The sequence below is a fragment of the Danaus plexippus genome, chromosome Z (genome assembly GCF_018135715.1).
Source record: "Danaus plexippus chromosome Z, MEX_DaPlex, whole genome shotgun sequence".
Classification (NCBI taxonomy): domain Eukaryota; kingdom Metazoa; phylum Arthropoda; class Insecta; order Lepidoptera; family Nymphalidae; genus Danaus; species Danaus plexippus.
In genome coordinates, this window is record NC_083559.1 from 1,072,552 (window position 1) to 1,098,148 (window position 25,597).

Here is a 25,597-nt window from a genome sequence, read left to right on the forward strand (position 1 = left end):
AAACTCAGAGTAACAAAATATTCTACTAAGTATATATTAACTTGCATGAAACTTACATTTCATAGTATTAGATAAAAGCTGGTAAGTAAATTGACGTACAAAGTTTGAGAAGCTACCACCAAGGACGGGTTTCCAGAAATCCGAGTAACTATAAAATAGAAATTTGTAACTCTGTATATTTGTGTATAATTATATTTATCTTTCGATTGTGATTGAACTAGCTTGAAATGCGAGTGAAGGTTTCAAAAAAAATATTTAATCCGAAAAGGATAAATTCAGTTTTGAAGAATCATTGTAAGATCCGTCCTCGCTTCATCAGAAATCAACTTGTGGTTAGTGAAAGTTAGTTTAAGAATTTTCTCATCTCTCCTTATAAAAATTTGAAAATTTTCAATCAAAATAGCCTTATATGTGTATTCTGTAAAAATTGGAAATTTGGAAATTAATAGTAATCTATAGATTGTACTACTCCGTCGTTAATAAAATGTTGCTTTATACCATTGAGACTAATCCTGTGAGTATATTTTTATCCTAATATTAGACATTTATTACGAAGATTGTAGAATACACGTATAAAAAAGGATAAATTAAATATATATATATATAAGTTAGGTATTGAACATTCAGCACTAATAATCAATCTTAGATGTCATAATAAGAGTATATGTCATTTTTTGCTAAGAAGTTACACGTTATTGTTAGCGATGAAAATATATTTTCATCAAAAGACTATGAGATCATTGATAAAATTTTGAAATGTAAAGTAATATGATATATATATTTTAAATTTCATTATAAAAAATATATATGCAAAGACACACTAGCATCAAGGGTATAAAGTTTTAAACGTAATGCTGATAGCTTTGTCGACAGCGAGCGACTGATTAACGCAAAAAAAATAAATACCATTGAAAATTCAGATAAGGTTTTTAATAAAAAAAATGAAGACGAAATTACAATGACAGATATGGCAAATAATTTAATATCTTTCTAAGAATCATTGTGAAAATCTAATTACATTTAACTCGGTGTAATTTTATTTTCATAATCTATATGAATATCAATAAAAAATCTCTGTGACCTTCATTTATAACACGTCGAGTGGATCGCAAGTCGAAAATGTACAACATTTAAACATATCATAAGGTCAAGGTCAAATATATGACGGTTTTAGATACTATTGTTATGAGATTACCATACGTAATTAAAATTCAAAATGGCGCGAGATTTCGTCCCTACGCTGACTGCGCATGCCCGGAAAAAAGGTATATTTTGATTTTGCCGCCAGGAACGTCGCAGTACGTTGGGGTTTGTTGAAAGATACAGACCTACCGCGCGCGTTCATATTAAGAGTAACAAAGTTGATAACTCACCCGGTCGTTGATGAAAATGGAATAAAGTAAGTATCATTATAATATGATTTTTGTACATTTTTCATTTTTTTTTCAGATCTAAGTAATCAAAAATTTGAAATCTTTTGTGTTTATTTTTTCGTCATTTTTTTGGAAAAATCGACAATTTCATGTAAAATGATATCTTTCAAAAACTTTCTATTAAAATTATTTATAAAAGTATATTAAAGAAAAACAAGTTTGTCAATAAAAAATATGTTAAATAATAATTGTAACTTAAGCGGTTAGTATCCGTTTTCTGAAAGTCCCGAATGAAATAAATCTTTTTGACATAACATTTAATAATTTTTAAAGTTTTGGGCTTTCACGGCTGTCGAGAAAAGACTATCAACAAATTATTCTATTTATTATTTAATAAAAAAAATACTTGGAAAATCAAAGCTAAATTCATAAACTCGTATGTTGCCGTCGGAAGCCTTCAGAATTTAAACCGACCGTCGGAGAGTTTGCATGAAGTTTATGGCAGTTTAAAGTTCAAAGAAAACTTATTTCGGGTATATCTTAATAATATAAAAGAGTGTCTTCGAGAATATATATCAATATTTAAGTTTCGAGACCAACCACTCTTTAATTCTAAAATAACTTTGTAACAAAGCTTTTGTAAATGTGATAAATATTATAAAAAAAAGGAATTACTTGTCGGTTCTTAAATTAAAATACTATAGTTTTGCTGGATAATTAAAGAACAAATATTTGCTGTAAAGTTTATTACACGAAAACCGTCGACTTATACAATAAAAATCCTTAATTTCCAAGCCAATATATGTCTAATTATACACTAACCTGACCTTAAGACACGAATCACTCAATCTTAGACCCAAAGATGATATGAAATTCATCATTCCACATTGAAAATTTTATGAGACATAAAGTAAAAATATTTTCATTTTTATATATAATTTGTCTCGAAAATAATGTTATAGAGCAGAATTTTATAACATTATATATTTTACAGTCACGCTCAAAAGGTCTCCCATATCGTTCGCTAACTTAATTAAACTCAACACCTAAATAGTTAAGAGCCGTGTAAATTAAATATAAAACGTTATTTAATATGAAGAAGACGAAGATCAAAAAAACTTCTAACTATTATTATATAGGAATATATCTACAATTTTATTTCACCACTGTGAGCGCTCTAAATTCTAACTGACAAAATTATGTATATTTTACTCCTTCAAACGATAAACTTAGACCGTCGCGTTAGAAAAAGGGCCTATTAAAAAAAAATTGGCTTAAATAAAAAAAATCGAACCATTGTTAGCAATATATCAGTTGACTATAAAGAAAACTTCTTCAGGGGCTGTGTTTTCTTGATGACAAAAATTTATACACTTGATCCGTCTCTCAAGAGGCGAAAAGTTATTATTAGAGTCTGTGTTGCCATCTCAAATTATTAATAAATAAGTTCCTAACTCCTAACTCCTTAGACATGCGATCCTTCAAAGAAGAGTGTCCTATAAACTTCGATTATGTTATTGCGTTTGCTTTAACTCATTATAAAAGCTGTATCATGATAGACTGTTCAAATTACGCGTTAAATATGGCCGACGTTGCATTATACGGTTTTAATAGTTATGTATTTCCGTTAATGATCATGCCGGTTTGTGAATATCATAATTACAACGCGTATGATTTCAAACATAATTAGTCGTTGGATTTTAGTATTGATTGATGATGATTTTTCTTTATTTCCGCCTAGTTTTGAATTTTATTTCAATTAAGAGGATACCAAACAGAACTTTATTTGCCAACGAATTTTTTTACAACGAAATAAAATAATTTATATAAATGATTTTCTTTCTATATATATAGATATTATCTGCGTCTCACATCTTAGTCTGTGTAAAGGAATTAAATAACATTTTCAGACGACGGCAAATTTATCTGATCTCACTATTCTATTCTCCCTTTTGTACAAATATCCGTCGGGGTAATAAAATTTTAAGTGTCGAGCTGTTATAAATTTATTATCAAGTCAACTATGCACAAATCTATAGAAAAGGATGTTAGCACCTCTCTCTATTATGTAATCTTAAACGCTAGACTTAATCTTCCATTTGTATAGTTTTAACTCCTATTATTTGTAATAAAAGGCGAGAGATATGCAATATCTACCTTTACCTTCAAAGAAACTGAGACTTATTGTGCATTTCAATTGCTTTACGCGAATAATGAATATTCTCTGTGTAACGGTACACTTTGTCATGGACGGGAACCCTTTTGATCTTCCTTTGTCGTTAGTTCGAGTTCGTCCGCTGGTCCTGAAGAAGGTTTTTAATTTTAATAAAGAACTATGACATGGTTACTGACGTTATAAGGATTTGCAATCTAAAATTTAGTTTTTACGCGTTCATTGCACGGATTTTAGCAAAATTTTGCACACAAATTGCGTAATACTGACGCATCACCAATGACACGAAGAGTACAGTCATATATAATAATGTTTACAGATTTAGAAACAACAAAAAATACATAACAAATGGTGTAGCCGTTAAAATGATGAGTTCAGTAAGAATATATCTTAATTATATATTACGAAATGGAATGAAATACACGTTAATTTATCTTGAAATTTCTTTTAAATAAGAAAAGGAAGCAAGTTGTTTAATATTCAGGTATAATTCAGTATTTTAAATTGTGGAAACTTTGCAGAAGATTTGGTGTCAGAACTTGTTACAACATCTCTTTGTCAGTGGAAGTTTGCGTCAGAATTAGTTTGATAGTTTCGAAGATAAGATGGAACATAAAAACCAATAGACAGTCTGACAAAAATGGAAAAAATATATATTCTCAGAAACAAGATTAGAATTGAACTTTTTTAAAATAATAAACGATACAATTTCACTATTAATTTATTAAATTTAAACAAAACTGAAAATAATTAAAATCAATAACTTTCAACTATCTTCATTTAATATATGTGTACCGTCTTTAATTTACATTTGGAATTAATAAGATACGGTTATTTAATATTATAAATAGACAGATTATTAATTACTTTTAGCGTTAAAAGTTCCGTTAGGACAATAAAAATGAATAAAATAATAAAAATAAAAATGAATAAAATTTAATTTAGAATGGAAATGGAATGGAAATGGCAATGGAAAATTCGCTGTCTCGAATCAAGGCCCGGTACCCGGTAGCATAATTAGCAAAACGACGGAAACGTAATAGTGTGACTCCACAGGTTAAAAGCTTCTTATAATCCAGGATTTATGTTTCATAATAAAATTTAAATTTGAACAATACTATATTGATCAAATTTTAGATAACACTTACATAATTTTACTTAGTAACAAAAAGTTTAGAACGCGGTTTCCCGTCGGACAGGGACCATTTAAATTTTGACTGAACTGAAGTTATATGGTAGAATTTTCAAATTAAGTTATACGGTCAAAGTTTCAGAATATTTCAAATTATTGAATTTAAAAACGCGCTAATTTTGATAATTTTGAATGAGAATGTATTTCATCATATTGCGCGTAAATGTTAAGTGAAGGTAAATTTTACGATAGTAATGAAAAGGGATAAACGGAGTGTGATCAAAATGTTATTGATTACAGAGTTATTATTTTTGCTTCAATGTTGGATGCGAACACAATAGAAGTAACTTGTATGTAGTGGTAATACTAGTAATTTGTCATGTACTATATGATGACTTATAAACACATTACAACTATACAAATTATATTATAATAACATAAATATTATAGGTTTTCTTGTATGTTTGTTATTATTCTGAAAGCTCTAACGGTATTATAAATTTAATTAAATTCCCTTGTATATTAAGACTTTAAAAATTAATGCCTTAAGATGATTAAGGAAAAGAATTTATTAAAATGTTATAAGCGCTGGTATAATCTTCCCAGGCCCACGTTTTTTTGCATGATGGGCTTATTGTAATGGGATCTTCAATAGACCTTTGATATTTAGTTTAGTTTGATAGCTTTTATATTTATCCTTGGCATTTAAAAAACTTTATCCGTCTCTAAATATAACAGCTCACCTTATAGTATCAAAATGAAATGATAAGAAAGTTTCATAGACACACAACATATTTTAAATGTTCTCAAAACAATTATACTAATTCCCCCTTTTGGTGGAACAATATTCAGTCATTAAATACACTTAACCTTATAATATATTAATCATAAATATACGATAACTATATAAAAACCTTCGAAAATTATTTATGAATTCCTTATGCTTAAATTTAGTTATCAGAAATCTATACAGATATTAAATTAATTTATCTATGTACATAATTTATGCTAGTTATTCAACTCACGGTATTGATTTAATGCTTTGTTATATGCTAATTAGTATACTAATTCTATTTGATATAATACGATTGGTAGACGAACCGCAAGCTGACATCGTCAGCTCAAAACTGAATATACATTTAACAAACGAACTCCAAAATTTCGTATACAGAACACAGTTATTATTTCGGATTAATACTACATAAATTTACATATTCTTTATATGTATATTCTGAATTTTTTTTTTTTTAATTAAGACGTAAGTCTTAGCGCGAATGTATTTTTGGAAGTTTTACTTATTTCCGTTGCATTTGACAGATTTAAACGTCAACTTTAATACGTCTAAGAGGTTGTTAGAGGTGCCTAGCCTTCAAGACTTACATTTGCGTACGGGGAGTTGAGCAGCTTTGCTTGAAAACTTAAGATTTTATTAGAAAACATTAAACAGTACCTAGACTGTTCTGTCTCTGACTTCTTGGATGTAGTTGTCATTTTGTGAGAGGATGATCATGATCAAATGCGAATTTATTACAAACTAATGGCAAAAGAATAATTAGATTAGATTTATTTAAAACCCTTACGGTCGAGTGTAATACTTTTAAATCATTCCTTATACATATTTATTTCACTGATTAATTATATATTAATTCTCTCTAGTCTTTCAAAAAGCATCATTCCAGATCACAGAGCATTTGTCTTGTAAATATCCCTCAAGTTGACAATTTATTCCAAACAGTGATCTGAAACATTTTTTTAACTTATCAATTTGGTGATAAGGATTAAAAAAATAAATAAACATGAATGTACATACATTTACTGCATCGAAATAATTTTATACGTGTCTTTAAATAAGTTATTTAAAATGTATTAAAGCGTCGGCAACAGGGAACTGAACCTCCATTAGTATTATTGTATTTGCACTTCGCCTCTGTATCAATAATTGTGTTTGTATAAGATTTAAAGTAAACAAAAATAAAACAACATTACATGCAAGAAAAAAATACTTTGTTGTCGGATATTTTTAAATTTGTGAACTGTTTTTTTTAATCCCGACGCAAAAAGAAGGGGTATTATAGGCTTGACGTCTATGTCTATGTGTGTGTGTGTTTGTCTGTACCATCGTAGCTTTCGAACGGATGGACTGTTTTTGATGCTGTTTTTTTCAGTTGAAATAAATTTTGTTTTAGTTCCAAGCTACGTTTGGTTAATATCGGTCCGGCAATATAAGAGTGTCAGCTCTCTTCCGAAATGGTGTATGGCATTTTTGCCCTATGATTTACTCGATTACTTAAATGACAAGTGATTCACAGAGAGTGTTTTGAAAATAGTCATAAAATACTGAAGATAATGTATTTCTATATAATAATTGATTAGTGGATCCCTTTTTTAATTACCAACCCCGTATTTCTAAATTTTTATGTAAACAAGTTTTAAATTTCTGTTTGTCTCAAATTTTTTTTAAACATATCAATCAATATATTACATTAAATATTATTTACAAAGCCCGTCAAACCTGCCACGTTCAGTGACATATTACCGAGGCTTAAATGATTTGTTTTCAACATTTGTCACTACCTACTCCAGTACTTGGAAACATATGTTGAATTTATTTGACGTGTATTCGTTGATTGTGAAAGCCTCATTAATTAATAATATTACAGACATAATTTAAACATAAAATGTTATTTGCAAAATTAATTCGTGTTGTCGATATTAACTTAGGTGTCCCTTTATATTTCTGTCGGTATTTATTTAGCGGTATTAATCTTGTGGTGTCTTCAGTCTTGGACACAAAGTTTCTTACAGTATACAAAACTTGTTTACAGTAGAACATTTCATTAGCTCTCTGTCCGATATCTGTAGCAAAGTTTTTTAATTTCTTAACCAGAGTTCATACTCTTCATTCATATGCATACGCATATTTCAATAAATATCCAATGATTAATGAAATTCAATCTTTTATGTATTGCAATTATAGAATAGTCATATTATTTATTTAAATTTTTGAGAGAGATTTTTGCATCCCATTAGCACTGAAATGGCGCACTTTGGTTCATGATTGGTCGCCAGCACTGCTGAAGTTTTTTTTTATCTCAATGCGTCAATGACTCTCCCAGATCAGATCAGAGTAATTTAGTTAGATGGAGTACATGTACTGAACAAACTTCCTACATCTGCGGGAAGGTAGTTGAAACTGCTAAACACTTGCTGCTCGGAGGTAAGGTATGGTAGGTCAATGGTCGCGTCGTCACGATAGGGTTCTAGAAATCATACGTGAAGCGTGAAGTCTTTCGGTACCAAGAGCGCAAAAAGAAATAACCACAAACCAGCGATCGATAGGTTTTGGGAGAGAAGGCACTGGGGCTACAAAATCAAACGGCAAGCCTTACTCTATCATTAAAGAGGCGTCGGATTGGACCATAATGATGGATACGTATGAGAAGCAATATAAAATCCCAGAGGATATTTGTGCGACGGCGTTCAGACCGGACATATTTTTATATTCGCGAATTTTAAAGCTCGTTGTGGCGTTGTGATAATAGAGCTCACGGTTCCTTGGGAAACCAACATCCCCAAAGATCATGCCAGCAAGGTCGACACGTAATACGAGCTTACTAACGAACTCGCGAAGAAAGGTCCGTTGTAAATTTGTACGCAGTAGAAGTAGGAGCGAGAGGTATCCATGGAATGCTGAAAGGTTTCGTCTGTTATCATTCTTATAAATAGATTTGAATCCTTCATTTTTGTATTCATACATTTTCATTTAAATTTCTATAAAAAACTAGGCAGAACAATCAAAATGTTCGATGAATGTTCAGGTGCGACGAAATTTTTAATAAAAGCGAGGTGACACTGAGGTAGGATATTTTTAACGAGATCGCTAAATATACACAAATAAACAATATTGTATTGAAATTTGGTTCTTTTGTTTTCGCGCTCGTGTAAATGCATATTCGTGACCAATTTGTATACCGATTTTTGTTTCATCACTTGAATGTGAAGGTTAAACATTGAATGACAAACTCAACAATATATCTATAATTAAATCATATTCAAACATTTGTTAAAATGTTTAAATTAATATTATGAATAAAGTAATTGAATTCGTTATACATACAACTTATAAATAGATAAAGAATTTATAGAAAACATATATATTTCAAGATGATTTTAATACAAACGATCTCCGGTTTTCAATAGCACTTGTTTCTTTGTTACTTGTGTCTTATCTTCTTAAGTTGCTAAGAATCCGATCAAACAAAATATAAATTTAATGCCTTGCAACAGATTATCACAAACGTATAGATATTTTAGAGGCTTATGCTTAGCAGTGGGCTTCCGATAGGCTGATGATGATGATAGATATTTTATTTAAAAAAAAAATCTAAACGAATAGATGTATTAACTTTATCACGAAGTTTATTTTTCACCGGAACGTAACATTTGAACAGGCTGGATAAATATTTATATTTAGTTTCACCGATACTTCAAACATTAATTGAAAACTTGTATGTTTAGGTATCAGTAGGTACTAATAGCATTACATATTAGAGTAAAAAAGAATCGTAGCTGGCTTTGTTTAATTTGAAAATAATGTTCATAACGTTGGAACCTCTTTGTGAGAAATCTAAAATTCCGAAAAGCTTCCTACAGAGTTTATGTCGAGAACAAATGATTCTACAAATAGTATTAATTAACTATCGAACTGTATTCAATAACGATATATTTTCTTTTCTCTCAACATTCAACAAGCTCTTTAATATGATTGCAAAAACCTTTCTCCGATACTTTTAATAAGTTCACAAAGGTCCTTATAAAATGTTAAACTAAACAAAGCTATTTATTTCTCTTTATAAATATAAAAGAATTTTCTTCTCTAAATAACCCCTATTATTAGATTCTTCGTTGTGCACTATATATCTAGTAGGACAAAAAAACCTATAAACGGCTTTCCATGCTCTCAGTATAGTTACGAATTTAATGGATTCGCAATTTTTAACGTTCTTTTCATTGATGAGATAGAACATTTTCTTTGTAATGTATGGAGTAAACATTCTAATTTAATGTAGGTATACTGAATACTTGTATAACATAGTAACAGTTAATTTCAACACTAATTGTCATATAAGTATAGTACAATTCTGACAACCTGATGATTGTTCAAACAATGTTATTTTCCTCCTTATTTCTGTCCTCAGTTTCTGAACATAAAGCTAAGCCCCAGTTTTTCATGACCCACTATAAAACTTTAAGACATTCAATTGTTATAATGTCAAAGTTCATTGCTTATTATTTACTACTTTCTATATATATATTAAATAATCTATCCATACAGTTTGATATATATAACACAAAATGGTGCGAACGGTGCTTTCATGAGTTATAAGCCTTTAAAAGCAATATTCAGCATCAACATATTGTTGGTAAAACGCTTTTAGCGTAGCACTACCAATAGTTGAAGTAACATTGAAGATTTAAGTGATATTTCGAATTTATACTTAATCTGCAGAAGCCTATTCACGAAAGGAAATAGGAAATAGGTTATGTTATTTGTTACGTTTACTCGATGGTAGCTGACACGGTCTAAGAATGATATTGGGAACTAAGTGGACTATTATTGGAAATTTTATTCGAAGTTTCTAAGCTGACGGTTTTGTTTTTAGGGTTCCACACCATCCATCAGGATGATGCGAGCACCTAGACCCGTCGCTTACCTGCCGCGGCGACGTGGTTTCTGCACCCTTTTCATCGTGATCTTCGTGTTGTCTTCAATATTTATATCATGTATTGTCCGTGAGTATAACACTTCAGTATTTTATGATTAAATAAACATATGCTTTTATTATTATAATAATAAATTCTTCATACACAGATATTTTGCTTGTATCAACGTTTTATTTTATGAGCTAATTTTAATTTTTGAATACTAAGGGAACTAATATTATTGTATATAACTACAAACATATCTAACTTATTTGTCACATATATATATAAAGTTTTCGTATACTTTTTTTAATTATAATTGTGAAAGTATTAAATGTATTTTAGACAAGTCAGCTCTCTCTATATCTCAATCCAAGGATACTGTAAAACAATGCACACATATAAAATAAGTGTAAATAAGCATTGCAATTTGATTAGAATATCGTTAAGTGCTCATGATAGATAAAAAGTCTTTTGAATAAGATGGTGTTAATGAAATAGTTACTAAATAGTTTTTCTTAATATCTATATTTCAAATTCACTGTGCTGAAACTAATTTGGTATGTAGTAATGAGTTACATTAAAGGGTTTTGACCCGGCAATAAAATGTTCAGGTAAATTCCACAGCAGAGTTCATGAGCTCAAAGTATAACGCATTTTCCGCTTCGGAGTTTCTAATTAATTTATGACTCTAATTAATAATATTATAAACTATTTTTAATAACACAGAATAATATTTGCGAATAATTATTGTCGTAAAGTTAGTTCGTGTTTTACTTTTAGATATTTTTTTTTTAATGAATTCTGTAAAACAGATCTCATCTTGAATATCTGGTTTCCGAAATAACTTAATGCTTAATATTCTATGTTTTTCTGTTTCAGATTATTACAAGCACCTTACCGGTAAGAGCACCAATAACTAATATTGGTAACAATATCTTCACAATATTGCTTCATTATAATAAAAAACCAAATTTTCAAGTGCACTATTTTGCTTACTCTTTATTTATTATTTGTTTATGCTTAGAAACATGATTTATATAAAATAAATTCAGTTAAATAACGTAGCGTATTCCGCTTTAATAGTTATGTGTTTCTCTGTAATCAATTACTAAAACAGTCGTCCGTAAGCCTTGCAAGAATATTGTTGTACAAACTAGTCATAATTCTGTATAAAACATAAACTCTCATGTGATCAGTGAGACATTTTTCGTCGCGACAACGAATTCGTAGCGCCTTCACGCATTTTGTAATTGTACTTATAACTTAATTATTATCGAACTCTTGAAATTCGATATGGTATTTAAAAAAAGCGCCTGACATTTTTTAATTGCAAACGTGAAAAAAAGTAATTGATTTAAAAATATTTTAATTATATTAGACAAGTAGATTTAATTTAATGCTTGTAATATTTCGGAAACAACACTGACGCTGGCTTTAAGTTAATTATCTTTGGTAAAAAATAGTCTCGCATATGTACGTAGTGCGATTATTATCTTCAATAGCTAGTTTGTTAAAAGCAGCTTTTGTGTTACAGCTTGATGAACTTAGTTGTTTTTTTCTTACAGCCCGCCTCACAAAACTTATTCTTCTAAACTCTACAGTACTAGTGTGGTTTGGCTTATATGCAGCCTCGATTTTTATCAAACATTTTATTTTAATAATAAGAAAATACAACGTGGATTTTACATACAAATAACTCTTCGTCTCATTTTAAGACATGCTTAATATTTTATTGTATTTAATTTAAAGACAGACTATTAATTAATTTTAAAACAGACACTATTACAGCTGAAAATATTCAACAGCCAATAATGATTTGGTATAATTTTATGATGCCTTTATTTACTTGGGCGTATATTTTAATTGTTCCGTCAACCTCGATGTGACTACAACGTTTGAGTAGCTCATAAAGTAAAACGATACAAAATTCTGCTCTTCAATTCTCAGTTAACATATAATGGATCGGATATGTGGCTTGTCGTGTTTTTTTATGTTAAATAAAGGCTGTATTCGTTAAGTACATTGCGGATATGAATTGATATAAAAAATACATTATACCTATTTAAAATTACACTAAGATAGAATTCTAAATTATAAGTAACTAATTCGGCTACCCTTAATTTACTATTGTGATTTAACTTATCAAATGCCCTATCTGATGGCGTTATCAGATGACATCTTGTCTTTTCAAAATATAAACATTATGTATCACGTCTGAATTAATGTATAATATACGATAGATTGTAAAGAATAGCTGAAAGTAATGCGGGCAAGTTTCGACATAAAAGTCTAAAAGTGTCACCCAAGAAATGGAATATTTTTGAATATTTTTTTTTTTCTGATAAATAAAGAATACTTTTAATGAAATTACGCAATGGACTTGAGACAATTCAGACGAAAACATTATCGTTACAATTTGAAAAGTAATGAGAATTCATAGATATTTGTATTATTAGTCATATAAAGATATGGATAGTGTGTCAGTATTTATAAAATCAAATATAGGACTACTTTATTTTGGTATTCGTTATTGTATAAAAGGGCTTGACCAACGAATTAATAAAAAACACTTATATATTTACCCTCTGCATGTATTATGAATACGTCTGAAAAATTTAATAATACATATATATATATATATATATACATGTATATATATATATATATATGTATTAATTCGTTTATATTTCAACATAATTATGAATTTATTCACGAAAACACGATATTACGTTTGCTTTGAATCGTTTAATTAATTTATACTATGAATAGCATTAAATTTATTTTGTTAATTTACTTGTTTATGTGCAACCAGCTGGAAAACCGTGCTAAAATAGACTGCGGACTAATGTACCAACAAGCCTTGTTAATCAAGTTTTGTTATTGCGAAGAGTTTAAAGCTATTTGCACATGAATAAACGCAATTCCATATAAAATTACATGCAACTCGGTCATTCCAGATTTAGATTTCATAATATGAAAATGTTACAAAGCATTAACATCTATGTCGCGTTATTTAACTTTTAAAACTTTTATTATTAACTTCTAAATTATACGCGTCTCTGTTAGATATGACAAACGGCTGCAAGTGGGAGTACCTACTTAATTATAGACGGGTTTTCAGAGCAATTATCTCATCTATCTAATGCTTATATTCACCCTAATATAAGGTTTAATTGGTATTAATATTTGTCGGTGTCCGACACCGTGAGCGCATTCTGGCGGCATCCAGAGCGGTACGCCAGAAAATTAAGCAATCAATGGCGGTAGATGATAAATAACAAGGACCGACTGACAGACATTGACATCTCGTCTGCCCGTGATCACGGTTGCTGGAAAGTCGGGATTATGTAGTTTTACAATAATAAAATCCGCGCAGTTTATCCGAAATATATTAGTTTCATTTAAATGAATAAAACTCACGAAAGTCTTAGATCTGAACAATATATTTCGCAAAACGTATCATACGGATCTCCTTAATAGTATTTTGTCAGAGAATTCTGTGTATCTGACTAAAATTGTTTACTTAAAACATCTTAATTGATCGAACAAACCGGAGGTAGGGTAAATCATTCCAGTGTATCGAGAGCATAAATTCCTGGTAGATTGCATTAATCGAATCGAACCCGCCTATTCATACATGTAATTGAAAGGGGCTCTGTGACTGTTTAGTTGTTTCGTTACAGATTACATTTCATTGCTTTAAACAATGTTTACTTTGAAAGATTTATTTCATTGATTATTGATTAAATTCTGCGGTAAACTTTATATACGTCTAAATCAGATTACGTGTATGTACACATGTTAAATATCGCCTGCCGCTACGAATGTTATCACAAATTTCAGATAGAATTTGTGAGGTTATACTAGATGAAATTGAACCGAGGAAACCTGTCATGTGATACAACGCCTGAGGTGAATCAAAATGGTTCGTGTGATCCTTAACCAGTTTTGGCTCTCGTGTTTAAAACATCAAGATTACTTGAATTGATTACATTTAAGAAAATAATTTAAATAGGTTTGAGGAATTGTGGTGACAATTTAAACACCGGACACAGTAGGTACCTACTTGCTTACATCCACTTATAATTTGATCGAAGGATCAAAATTATTGATTATTTGAGTGTTAAGGACGCTATCGATTTATCAATCATCAATACATATTATAAAACAAAGTCCCTCGCCTATCTGTAAATTAGTTATTAAATCATTTAAATCTGGCGTGCCATTTGAAAGTTATCATATTTTAAGTTTAATAATTCTCAAACTTAATTAGGCTATTTTATATTTTTTGTAAAGAGCTCGCGCGTAGCCGGAGCTGCTGCCTAGTATCGCATATAGGAAACAATTGTGGAAAATGATGTATACTTTCCACATATAGTACATGTGCGTTAATAGAAACACAATTCTATAGGTAACTGATGTCCATCGATAGACAGATGACAGAGACGCATAAGCATTACGGTCTAAGTTCGAATTAGCTCGTTAAAATTTTACACATAGATGAGAAATATGTTTAAAGGTTTATAATTACAAAATTTTTTTTTTACCACACATTGTCACAACGGTAAACCAATACGTCATCAAAATTTCTTTTAGTGAAACAGTTTAGAATCTAGATTTAGCCTCTTATGCACATATTTTCCAGTCAATACGACCAATGATAGACGTCTAATTGATTTTATCTTATCTTATGTAGTTTTACATTAGAATATTTTTATTCTACAGGCGAAATACAAAATAAGTCTAGTTGAAAACCAAGTCTTCGATACATATTAAGAGTTTGGTAAAGGTTACAGTAGAATTTCTGACACTCAGTGCTTTTAATTTATGGATTTTTTATACAGCCGTGACAAGCACTTCAAGCGTCACGGTTCATATTGCTAATGAATACGTGAGTTAGCAGTACATACCCTTACAGATATCGATGTTTTAACCGATACATGCTTGACCAGATATTTCTTTCCGAAGCATGATTACAAAAAATATACGTGTAAGACAAGTTTATACGCAAGCGTCTTTGGCAAAACTCTTTACTTCTTTCAGCTTCTGTCAAACCCAACTATTACGTCATATTTATTTTGTCGTTTAAGTAGAAATAACTTTATATAGAAATTAAGGAAAGTATATTTTTCTTGTTTAATATTAAACTACACTTAACTAACTATATAAAATACACTTTCATTGTTTAAAACACTGTCTATGCTGTGCGAAAGTTTGTTATTAAATTTTTTACACTGTGATAATGAATCAAATTGAATACAGCAAAATATTTTAAATAGAGTTACAGATAATTGATACTGAATGAACAAAAGCATTGATTCTTAGGGATTCCGTACACCAGAGGTCGTATAACTTTTCTGACTTTACTTATTTAAAATGACGAATTGCTGTATTAACTTTTATTCCACTTGATAAAAATAATAAATGATGTCCTTTGCATGCGAATGTATGTGCTTATCATATTTTATTTATAAGACGATAAGAAATAAAGAATTTGTGTATAAGCGATTTAAAACTAAAAAGTGATGCTGGCATTACGAATGTTTTTCTAATTAATTATATCCAGGTACGAAATGGGACCTCGGGGCGAATCCTAAACATGCAAAGCCGGTCATGAATTCTTTCGCCTATCAACTAATGCCCCATTTGAATGACCATCCATCCAGCCTGAAGCCAGCATTCCTACTGAATGGCACTCGGGAGAATTGTGATGTGGTTATCGGAATTCCAACTGTTCACAGAGATAAAGGATCTTATATTATATCAACGGTTTCGGTGAGTTTGCTGACTTATAACTAAAGGGAACTTTATTTTTGCTATTGTTTGTAGACCTTTCGATCTCAGACTCCATCGTATTACGGTCATGAGGCAGTAATTTAGTTTGGATATGTAGAATGATATAATCTTTATTTCCTGTAGAATGTTATCCATGGTATGACTGATGAGGAGAAGGATAAAAATCTTATCGTTGTTTTGGTCGCTGAAACGCAAATGGACTACGTCCGTCCATTAGTGGAAAAACTTGCAACACTGTAAGTACTGTCAAAGAATATTGACGATAAAGAAGAAAATAAAGTTTTTAATTGCATGTGCTCTCATATTCTCTTCGTGAGAAGCTATTATCATGTTAATTAAAGGCAAGATGGATGAGGATTGGAATACATCGGCTCTTATAAAAAGCTGAAAGTTTAAATGTGTTTTAATAATTATTATATTAAAGAATAAATATTGTTTCAACTTTACCACAGAAATTTATATGCTATGAGTTGAAAGCGTGAACTGAAATAAAATCTTGTATAATTCTAGGTTTTCGGAATACATTTATACTGGTCTTGTCGAATTGGTAGTACCATCTCCTTTCTATTATCCGGATTTTGATAATTTACCTTTGAACTTCGGGGATTCGAACAAGCGCGTCATGTGGCGTACAAAACACAATCTCAACGTCTTGTATGTCATGGCCTATGCACGCTCTAGGGGAACTTATTACCTGATGCTTGAAGACGATGTCACTGTTAAGGAGAGGTTCATCGAGGTAATTTGACATCTAATGAAAAATTTATTATGATCAATCAATAGACAAAAGAATTTTTTATATACGAGATTGTTGACTGATTTGAAATGAAGAATTTGTTAGATGCGTTTATATCTGGTGTAAATGTTTATTGTTGTTAAGTTGAAAGCAAAGCGAATATTGTTTTTGACTTCCATTATATTTTGTATTTAGGTGTCTCAGAACAACTTTCTTTGCGATTGTATTACTTTGTATGACTCCTTACTCACGTGCGATATTAGTATATTAATTCTAATGTCGAAAAACAGCGATTGCGAATAATTATTTGTCAATATAAAAATATTTTTTTTTTGACAACTTAATAAACATTTTTGATTACAGCATATGTTGGATTTTGCAAAGGCCAAAACTAAATCAAATCCTGATTGGTATGTGCTTGAATTTTGCAACATCGGCGGTATTGGGAAGTTGTTTAAAACATCTGATCTAATTTACTTCATGACCTATATCCAACTGTTCTACAAACAAATGCCCATTGATTGGCTTCTGGAGAGTTACATTGCTGACAGCTCTTGCTCTCTTGACCGGGCCACGGTATTTAAATACATGACAGAATGATCTTAAATAGCATTTTAAATAGAGACAAAATGTTTAATATGTGTAAAATATTTCAGGAGTCCTGCACGAACAGCAAGACGCAAATCTGACCCAAGTATAAGACTTCATTGTTCAACCACATCGGACGAATTTCTACTCTCCAAGGAAAAATTCTAAAAATAAAGGTAAATAAAAAAAAAATACTCCCACATTGTTTTAATATCATGTATAGGAGTAAAGTACATAATTAGTAGTTCTAGAGTAAATAGTTCGAGCAAATTGTTTTATAAAGAACCACAGACAACCATTGTAGCTGATTGCAAAGGTTCTCTAAAGTACTTTTTTCAGCCTGGTTATAATGAAGCCCGATCCTTATTCTTCCCGCACGACAACCCGGCAGTCCAACGAGTTTTTACCGATATAAAAATATTCAAGAATCATACGCCTATGAAAGCATACGACGGAAAAACTTTCTTCTGGGGAATAAACCCGGTGAAAGGAAACGTCGTGGAATTTTGGTTTAGGGAGCCCACTAATATTGTCAGGTACCATAAAAAAACATTTACTTTCGTTACCTGTGCCGACAAAAATTTAAAGTTTGAAGGCAGAAAATCTTATTTTGTCAATATACAGTTTTACCAAGATACAAATCTATCAAATTCCCAGATATACATTCCGAAGTGGCAATTTTGACCGTTACGGCGATATATTTGACAACGCCGTAGTCGAAGCTCTTCCGATTAGGAAACGAAAGTTTGTCATGGTGAAAAGGTTTGACGAATTAGGTTTTGCCAGTGGGGACCTAAATTTAGGAGCTTTGGTTGCTATTAGAATTCGAGTTACCAAAAACAGCACTCACTGGGTAATTCTATCTGAGGTAAGTATATGTAGTTTTAAAAACAGTATATTTTATCAGTATTGTCTTTAACAAAATCAAAGAATAAGATAAATTTCAAAATATTTTTAAATGTCTGAAGTATATTGATGCGTATTAAAATTCTATAATATTCCTAAACTGAACGACAAAACTTTGTGTATTTGTAAACATTGTTAGGCGCGGTTTCAATACCTAGTGTTTGCTGAAAGGAATTTCAGCTCACTTTGTGCAGAGCACGAAGTTCTGTTTAGTTGTGTGTTCGAGAATTCTGTTGTAATTGAGACTAAATAGTTACAATTTCACAACAATAAATCATAAACTTGTAAATAATCTTAATTATCACAATAGACGTGTTTCTATTAGGATATTGATCACTAATTAATTCTGTGTTATAGATTAAATTGCTAACTCATATCCAAGATACATCTAAGCAGCGGAAAGCAGGTGCAGGTGGTTAAAAATATATGAACACCGCTACTCACTATGTAAAAGACTATACAAGACTAACAAAAGACATGGCTACTCATAATGGACAAGGCTACTCACATTCTCACATTAGAGAATGTTACTCTCAAAGGATCTACTTATAACGAACACAGCTAGTCACAATGGAATATGATGATCTAGTCATTAAATGACATAAGTTGCTCCGGTAAGCTAATTGTGAAGGAAATACCACTCATAATTAACTTGAAACCGGCAGCGTAATTATAATTTGCAAAATTATTTATCTTGCTTTGATCTAGCTAAATAGGATTTTGATTTAATAATGTTATTACTGGATACCTATTCTTGAAATAAATATAAATGTGAGAAAAAAAATTGTGCGTTGAGTCTCTCCGCGCGGAAGAAGTTAAACTTGAAAATGTGGTAATGCAAATGGGAAGGGGTAGAATTGTAAATTAGAAATAGTAATGACAGGATTATAATGACATACATAAATAAATACATATAAATCAAAATTTCAATCTCAATGAATTGATTATAACTAAATTTCACTATGAGCGTGTCTAACGCCCATATATCTTGGTCTTGTAAAATGTTATTTAAGGGTAACATCTTTCAAGTTTGTTTGTTTTTTTGTATTTCATCCTAATCTATCGTAAGTATGACTTCATTTCGATCGAGAGCTTTTGAAAACGACTGGGATAAAATCGGAATAATCTACAGGGTTGTATGTGATGTAGTTTGGGGATCGAAAGTATCTTTAATTTTAGGTTGTAAATTTAAGAACCAATGTCGGTAGGAAATGTTGTAGGTTTTACAACTTCCTTGGGATTGGAATATAATGAGGTCTTTTGGCCTTCTTTCTTATAATATATTATTGTTAATTTTCAATTTATAACTGATTGGAGTGCCCAAAGCGAAGGATAACTTTCAGTAAGTCACGTAAGTTTCAACCAACATTTTCCAAGTTAAACTCCGGAGCATTGACTAAACTCTGAGTAAACAATATTTAATCACATTTATAATTACTCATCTATATTGGTGTCTATATAACGCTTAGATTTAAGTGATTTCTCTTTAATGATAAGGTTACAGTGTATTCCCTGTGTAATATTGATTTATTTTGTTTCTTCAACGATCGCTTTTTAGTAATAAAGAGCATTATTATTCTTTACCGTTTGTTTGTTAAGCTATTTTGTGTAAAGCCTTTGGCTTATATTTTTTACGGTTATAACGCTTTGGACTGTTCGTTGGAATCATTGGAATCAACACAGACGTATCTACAAGATGTTAAGCGTCTGTCTCCGAAGAAGTACCTTCCACCGGACACGACAGCGTGACTTCAAACGTTATTTATATATTTTAATTAAGTATTTTTTATGTTTTCTGATATACATTGTAACCATTAGTGTAAGGATTTTCTGCTTAATAAATTTATTTGACGAGATTTTTTCATTTGAAACTTCCAAACCCAATCTGAATTTCATTTATCTCTTTCAACTGATGTTAAATAGTCAAAAGTCCGGATAAAATAAACAAATTTCGATATTAACATAATATTTGATATATATTTCCGGCTTTTTTGGAAGAGATATTTTAATAAAAAAAATTTACTCACGTTAACAAAATAATATAATGTGTAAATTACTGCTTCTGAATAATATAAAAAAAACGTTGTTCACTTGTGATAGAACGAAAAATTATATTTTATACTAAATACTTTCACCCGTTACAATATTAATATGATACAAAAGTTGTCTCGAGATTTAAGTCCTCGGATTTGCTTAGAAAGATTTGTATACTTTCAATCAAACGCAGATAATTATTTCTTTTTTTTATATTTCTAGACAAGTTACCCTTTAAGTTCTTAAGTTATTAAGTAACAATTCATTTTTTTTATTTAACTTCCTTTAATTAAATGCTCATATAAAGCATTGCTTAGCACGCTTTTTGATTTGTTCTTAGCGAGCCCATCCATCAATAAATAAATTAAAAATATCGAGTCCCAAATTGGTATAAGAATGACTTCTCCAAGTTGATTACGCATTGACATCCAAAATGAATTTGTTTTACAAAATTTCAGCTGATTCGTTAGAAAATATACGTTTCACAATTAAGTCCCACGATTTTAATATTCATTGCAAATTAAATTAAATAAAAGTTGATAATAAGTACACATTTTCAAATGATTAACTATACTTATATAATATACACAACTTAAACGGTACTATAACATTAACTCTCGTCTTAATGTTGTCAGTATGTTTGTGATAAAATTAAAACGAAGACGCGGGCTATTACTAAAGCAAATTGAATTTACTATAAATAATAATTGAATATTCGTATATAAAAAAAAGAAAAGATAATCTAAAGTTATTTGTTAATTGGATGAAGATAAGAGGAGAAAGAGAATAAAAAAATATACATTATGATAATGATGTACTTTGATACCTTTGAAGATACGCCAATACATTTTTGTTAATGATATAACGATTCGTATAAACAAGAACACAATAATTATTCGTCTCTTTCTACTTTGTTATATTAAAATCATAAATCAATAGCTATTCTTCTTGTACTTGTAAAATTTTTGTATCTATTGCTGTGATCTTGTCAACAATAGAAAATAGGATTCAACTAGTATGGCATCGATAGCCTTGGAAGCCTCAGGCCTAAGGAGGAGGATGATCAAATGTTTTCAGCGTTATGAAAATCGGTATAGACATTGTGTTGTATGAGACGATTTTATAATGGAATATTGTAAAGACCGTCCACTTGTAGGTTTCGTTGTTAGCTTTAATATTTAAACAGTCTTTAGACTTGAGGTTTACTCACCCGTCTCTAAGAATAAAAGCTTTGGTAACTCGACTTGACGGAAAAGACATGTAACATTATTTTAAGTGTTCAAGAAAAGATAACAATTGCTTTTAAAATGTGATGACTAAAAATGAATTACAAATAAGTTGTTTAGATTTACAAAATATTTATTCGATTTTTTTTTTATGACAAGTACATGTTCACAACACAATGCAATGTCCAACATGATATGTAGAAATATTATATAGAAAGAAATTACTAAGCAAACAAAGCTGTTAAAAGTCTAGACCGTGAAAAAAATACGACATTTTATTTTTCTCATAAAAAAAAAGTACAAGAAAAATATGAGAATGAAATGATAAAATGTATTTCCAAGGAAAAAGAATTATATTTGTAAAGCGAAGTCCGATTAATTATTTTGCTTATTTGAACTGTAACTTTTATATGCATAAGATGTTTATTACAGATACTTTGTTTTGTATTTTCAATATTTATCTAAGAGCTTCAGCCTGGGAGAATAGAGTGCGGTTTAAAAATTAAAAATGAAACTCTGTTCCATAAAGCTAATGGAAGACAAACTTTTTTAAAAAATACAGTTGTCACGTAATCCATACTAATATTATAAATGCGAAAGTAAGTCTGTCTGTCTGTCTGTTACGCTTTCACGCCTAAACCAGTGAACCGATTTTGATGAAATTTGGTACAGAGATGTAATAGACCCTGAGGAACAACATAGGCTACTTTTTATTGCAAAAAATAGGGAGAGAATGGGTAAAAAGAGGGGATGAATGTTCATATGGAAATTCGTCATTTTTAAAGCTGTAACAGTGAAACTTTGTATTTAGACACTTTATGATAAACGAAAGAACATAGGCTACTCTTTATCACAAAAAATGAGTGAGAATGGGTAAAAAGAGGTGATGAATGTTGGTATGGAAAATTTAGACACTTTATTAGGAATGATTAATTTGCACATTTTTTTTTTATTTATCCATACTAATATTATAAATGCGAAAGTAACTCTGTCTGTCTGTCTGTTACTCAATCACGCCTAAATTACTGAAACAATTTGCACGAAATTTAGTATGGAGATATTTTGATACCCGAGAAAGGGCATAGGCTATTTTTTACTCCGGGAAAATGACGCATTCTCTTGGGAACATTCAGGTGGGCCGATCGCTTTTACGCCTAACCTACTGAACAGATTTAAACGAAATTTGGTAAGGAGATAGCTTGAGACTTAAGAAAGGACATGAGTTACTTTTGACCGCGGGAAAACAACGCATTCCCATGGGAAAAATTACTTTTCTAGCCAAGGAAGGAAAAACAAAAAACATCGTATATAAAAATGTATTGCAGTAACCTATCTTCTTCTTAAAATGTATAAACCTTTTTTTTTTGTTAACGCGGTGAAAGGTTTTATACCCTCCGTCTAGGGGAGACGGAGGATCTTATGTGGGGTACACGGGCCAGAAGGGCCCATGCTACCCACTAAAACACCAGCGGTCACTCTCCTCACCGCCTCGTGGATCGACGCGGGAATCGCTCAAGGCATGCATCCGCGACGATCCCCCGAGGGCTCACTCCACGTGACAAGGAGCGTCCCCCCGCCTGGCGGGCTTGCTTAATCGCGAGAGGGTTAACCCCTTTTTTTTTTTTTTTTTTTTTTTTTTTCGATGACGCAGGGAAACTCTTTTTACGAGCCGTCTAACCGGCCTTGGTGGGACCGGAGAGGATGTGTGAGACTCGGCCTGGGCAGGCCCCTACTCACTAAAACCACTGCGAAAGCCATCGGCCGCTATGTTGGTGCACCCCGGATCTGTCAGCAACAGGGCACACCAGCGACTGGCCGGTCCTGGCAAAGACCGGACTTACTCCCTCGGACAAAGGGGGCGATCCCGGCAATTAGGATCGCCCCGACGACGCCGGGCTTTCACAGGGGCCGGGTTACCACCCGACCCCAGCCCGGAGTGCAGGGGCGCTATTGGAGGCGTTGCAAATATCGCCTCCGGCGCACCCCCGTCCGTCGTCTGCGGAGGGAGGGTGCATCAGCCGCATCCTCCCTTTCCCGCTCAGATGCCTCCTTCGTGGACATGACCGTCTCACAGAAGGAGGATACCGCCAGCCAGGACCTGTCACTCTCGAGCATCTTCTCCGCGATACTCGAAAGCGACAAGTCCACTCCGCCGAGAGCCGCCACAAGATCTTGGCGCTGCGCAGCCCATCTCGGGCACACCTCGAGGGTGTGCTGGGCCGAGTCCACCGCAGCGCCGCACTCATGACAGCCTCTTCCCGGCTCTCTCCTGGCCGTCCGACACAAGTAATCACCAAAGCACCCGTGCCCGGTGAAGACCTGCGTCAGACGGAAAGTGAGAGGTTTGCGTTTCCGCCTCATCCAACGCTCTAGGACCGGACGGAGCGCTGCCGTTGTACGTTTACCGTACGGCTGCCCCGCCAGGTCCTCCTCCCACTCCCGCATAAGACGTGACTCCCCCTGCCGGCGAACCGCCCGGATCTCTTCTGATGAAGGGTTCTCTCCGAGAGCCCTCCTACCCGAGACGTAGGAGAACACCTCGGCGAGAACCGACGCCACAAGATCCCAAGGCGGATCGCCGCAAGAGTCGTCGCTGCGGCCCAGGAGACCGTACGATACCCCCTAACCACCCTCACCGCGGGTGCCCTTTGCGCCGAGCGCAGTAGGGCCTTGACCCCGCGGCTCATCGGGCGATCAGCCCAAACGGGAGCACCGTACGTGGCTATACTCCGACAGACCCCAGAGTATAGCCGCCTGCAAGCTGCGCTGGGTCCTCCGAGTTTCGGGAGGAATTTTCCCAGAGCACCTGCCATCCTCATGACCTTCGGCCCCAACTCCCTGAAATGGGGCACGAAGGTCCACCCTCCGTCAAGGGTGAGCCCAGGTATTTCATGGTCGGGCTCACCCTGACCCTCCCTCCTCCTATGAGGAGGGTGGCACCCGGCGGGGGTCCTTTCCGCCCAGTCCCGCGGAAGAGGAGGGCTTCGGTTTTGTCGATTCTGACCCGAAGCCCCAACCTCTCTATGCGGCTGATCACGAGGTCAGTTCCGACCTCGGCCAGCCGCGCCGCCTCCTTGTAGCTCCGTCCCCGGGATAAGACGAGGGTGTCATCTGCATAGCAAATGACACCCATCCCGGGGAGGAGGCGACTCCGCAGGACCCAGTCGTATCCAACATTCCACAGGACAGGTCCCAAGACCGAACCCTGTGGAACGCCGTTTTCGACTGTCCACCACTCTATGAACCCCCTCCGTTCTCGACTGCCACCCTCCTCTGGGAGAGGTAGTCGCCTATCAGCCTCCTCAGATACAGGGCACTCCGAAGTACTCGAGTGCCACCTGTATCACGCTGTGTGGGAGGCTGTTGAAGGCGTTGGCGATGTCCAACGACACCGCCAACACTACCTCTCCTCTGCGTTCCGCCTCTTCCGTCACCACCCTCAGGCGTTTGAGGGCATCCACGGTCGACCGGCGGGCTCGGAACCCGAACTGGGACTCTGACAGTCCCGGGCCCGAGCCTTCCTCCAGATGCCGAACGAGACGGGTGGCCATTATCTTCTCCAGGGCTTCCCCGCCTCGTTCAGCACAACCACCGGTCGCACCGCCGAAGCCGAGTCCGGTGGCCGCTGCCTTTTGGGAGTAGGCAAAGCCGGCCTTCCTTCCAGGCCCTCGGGAACTGCCCGGACCTCAGACAGAGGTCGAACAGCTCCCTGAGGGCTCCCCCGAGGTGCACCAGGGAGAGAGCGAGAACTCTCCCGTGCACCCCGTCCGGACCCGGTGCGCTCTTCTTACTCTGGAGGCGAGCCAGAATCGCCTCCATTTCAGACTCCGTGACGGGCGGTGGAACGCGGTCGCCCTCTTCCAGCGTCGGCCGGGCCATTCTGGGGGGAGTGAATCCCGCAGGAGCGTCGGGGAAGAGTTCCCTGAC

At 33.5% G+C, this 25,597-nt stretch overlaps 1 protein-coding gene across 1 annotated transcript; it reads left to right on the top strand.

The window, feature by feature from the left end:
* Positions 1 to 1,302: 1,302 nt before the first annotated feature.
* On the top strand, positions 1,303 to 20,266 carry LOC116777600 (alpha-1,3-mannosyl-glycoprotein 4-beta-N-acetylglucosaminyltransferase A-like). The gene is made up of 11 exons (XM_032671236.2): positions 1,303 to 1,399; positions 10,342 to 10,471; positions 11,264 to 11,284; positions 15,951 to 16,159; positions 16,304 to 16,416; positions 16,691 to 16,919; positions 17,280 to 17,492; positions 17,573 to 17,680; positions 17,844 to 18,040; positions 18,162 to 18,372; positions 18,768 to 20,266. Exons 2-8 carry the CDS (start codon positions 10,363 to 10,365, stop codon positions 17,603 to 17,605), a joined length of 927 nt encoding a protein of 308 aa, XP_032527127.2. The 5' UTR covers positions 1,303 to 1,399; positions 10,342 to 10,362; the 3' UTR covers positions 17,606 to 17,680; positions 17,844 to 18,040; positions 18,162 to 18,372; positions 18,768 to 20,266.
* Positions 20,267 to 25,597: the final 5,331 nt, after the last annotated feature.

What these genes read in the sequence shown, in the direction of transcription:
- LOC116777600 (XM_032671236.2), top strand. Translation starts at nt 10,363, where the DNA reads ATGATGCGAGCACCTAGACCCGTCGCTTACCTGCCGCGGCGACGTGGT. An exon ending in TTATTACAAGCACCTTACCG is followed by an intron (nt 11,285 to 15,950) that starts GTAAGAGCACCA and finishes AATTATATCCAG; the next exon opens with GTACGAAATGGGACCTCGGG. An exon ending in GCTCTCTTGACCGGGCCACG is followed by an intron (nt 17,493 to 17,572) that starts GTATTTAAATAC and finishes AAAATATTTCAG; the next exon opens with GAGTCCTGCACGAACAGCAA.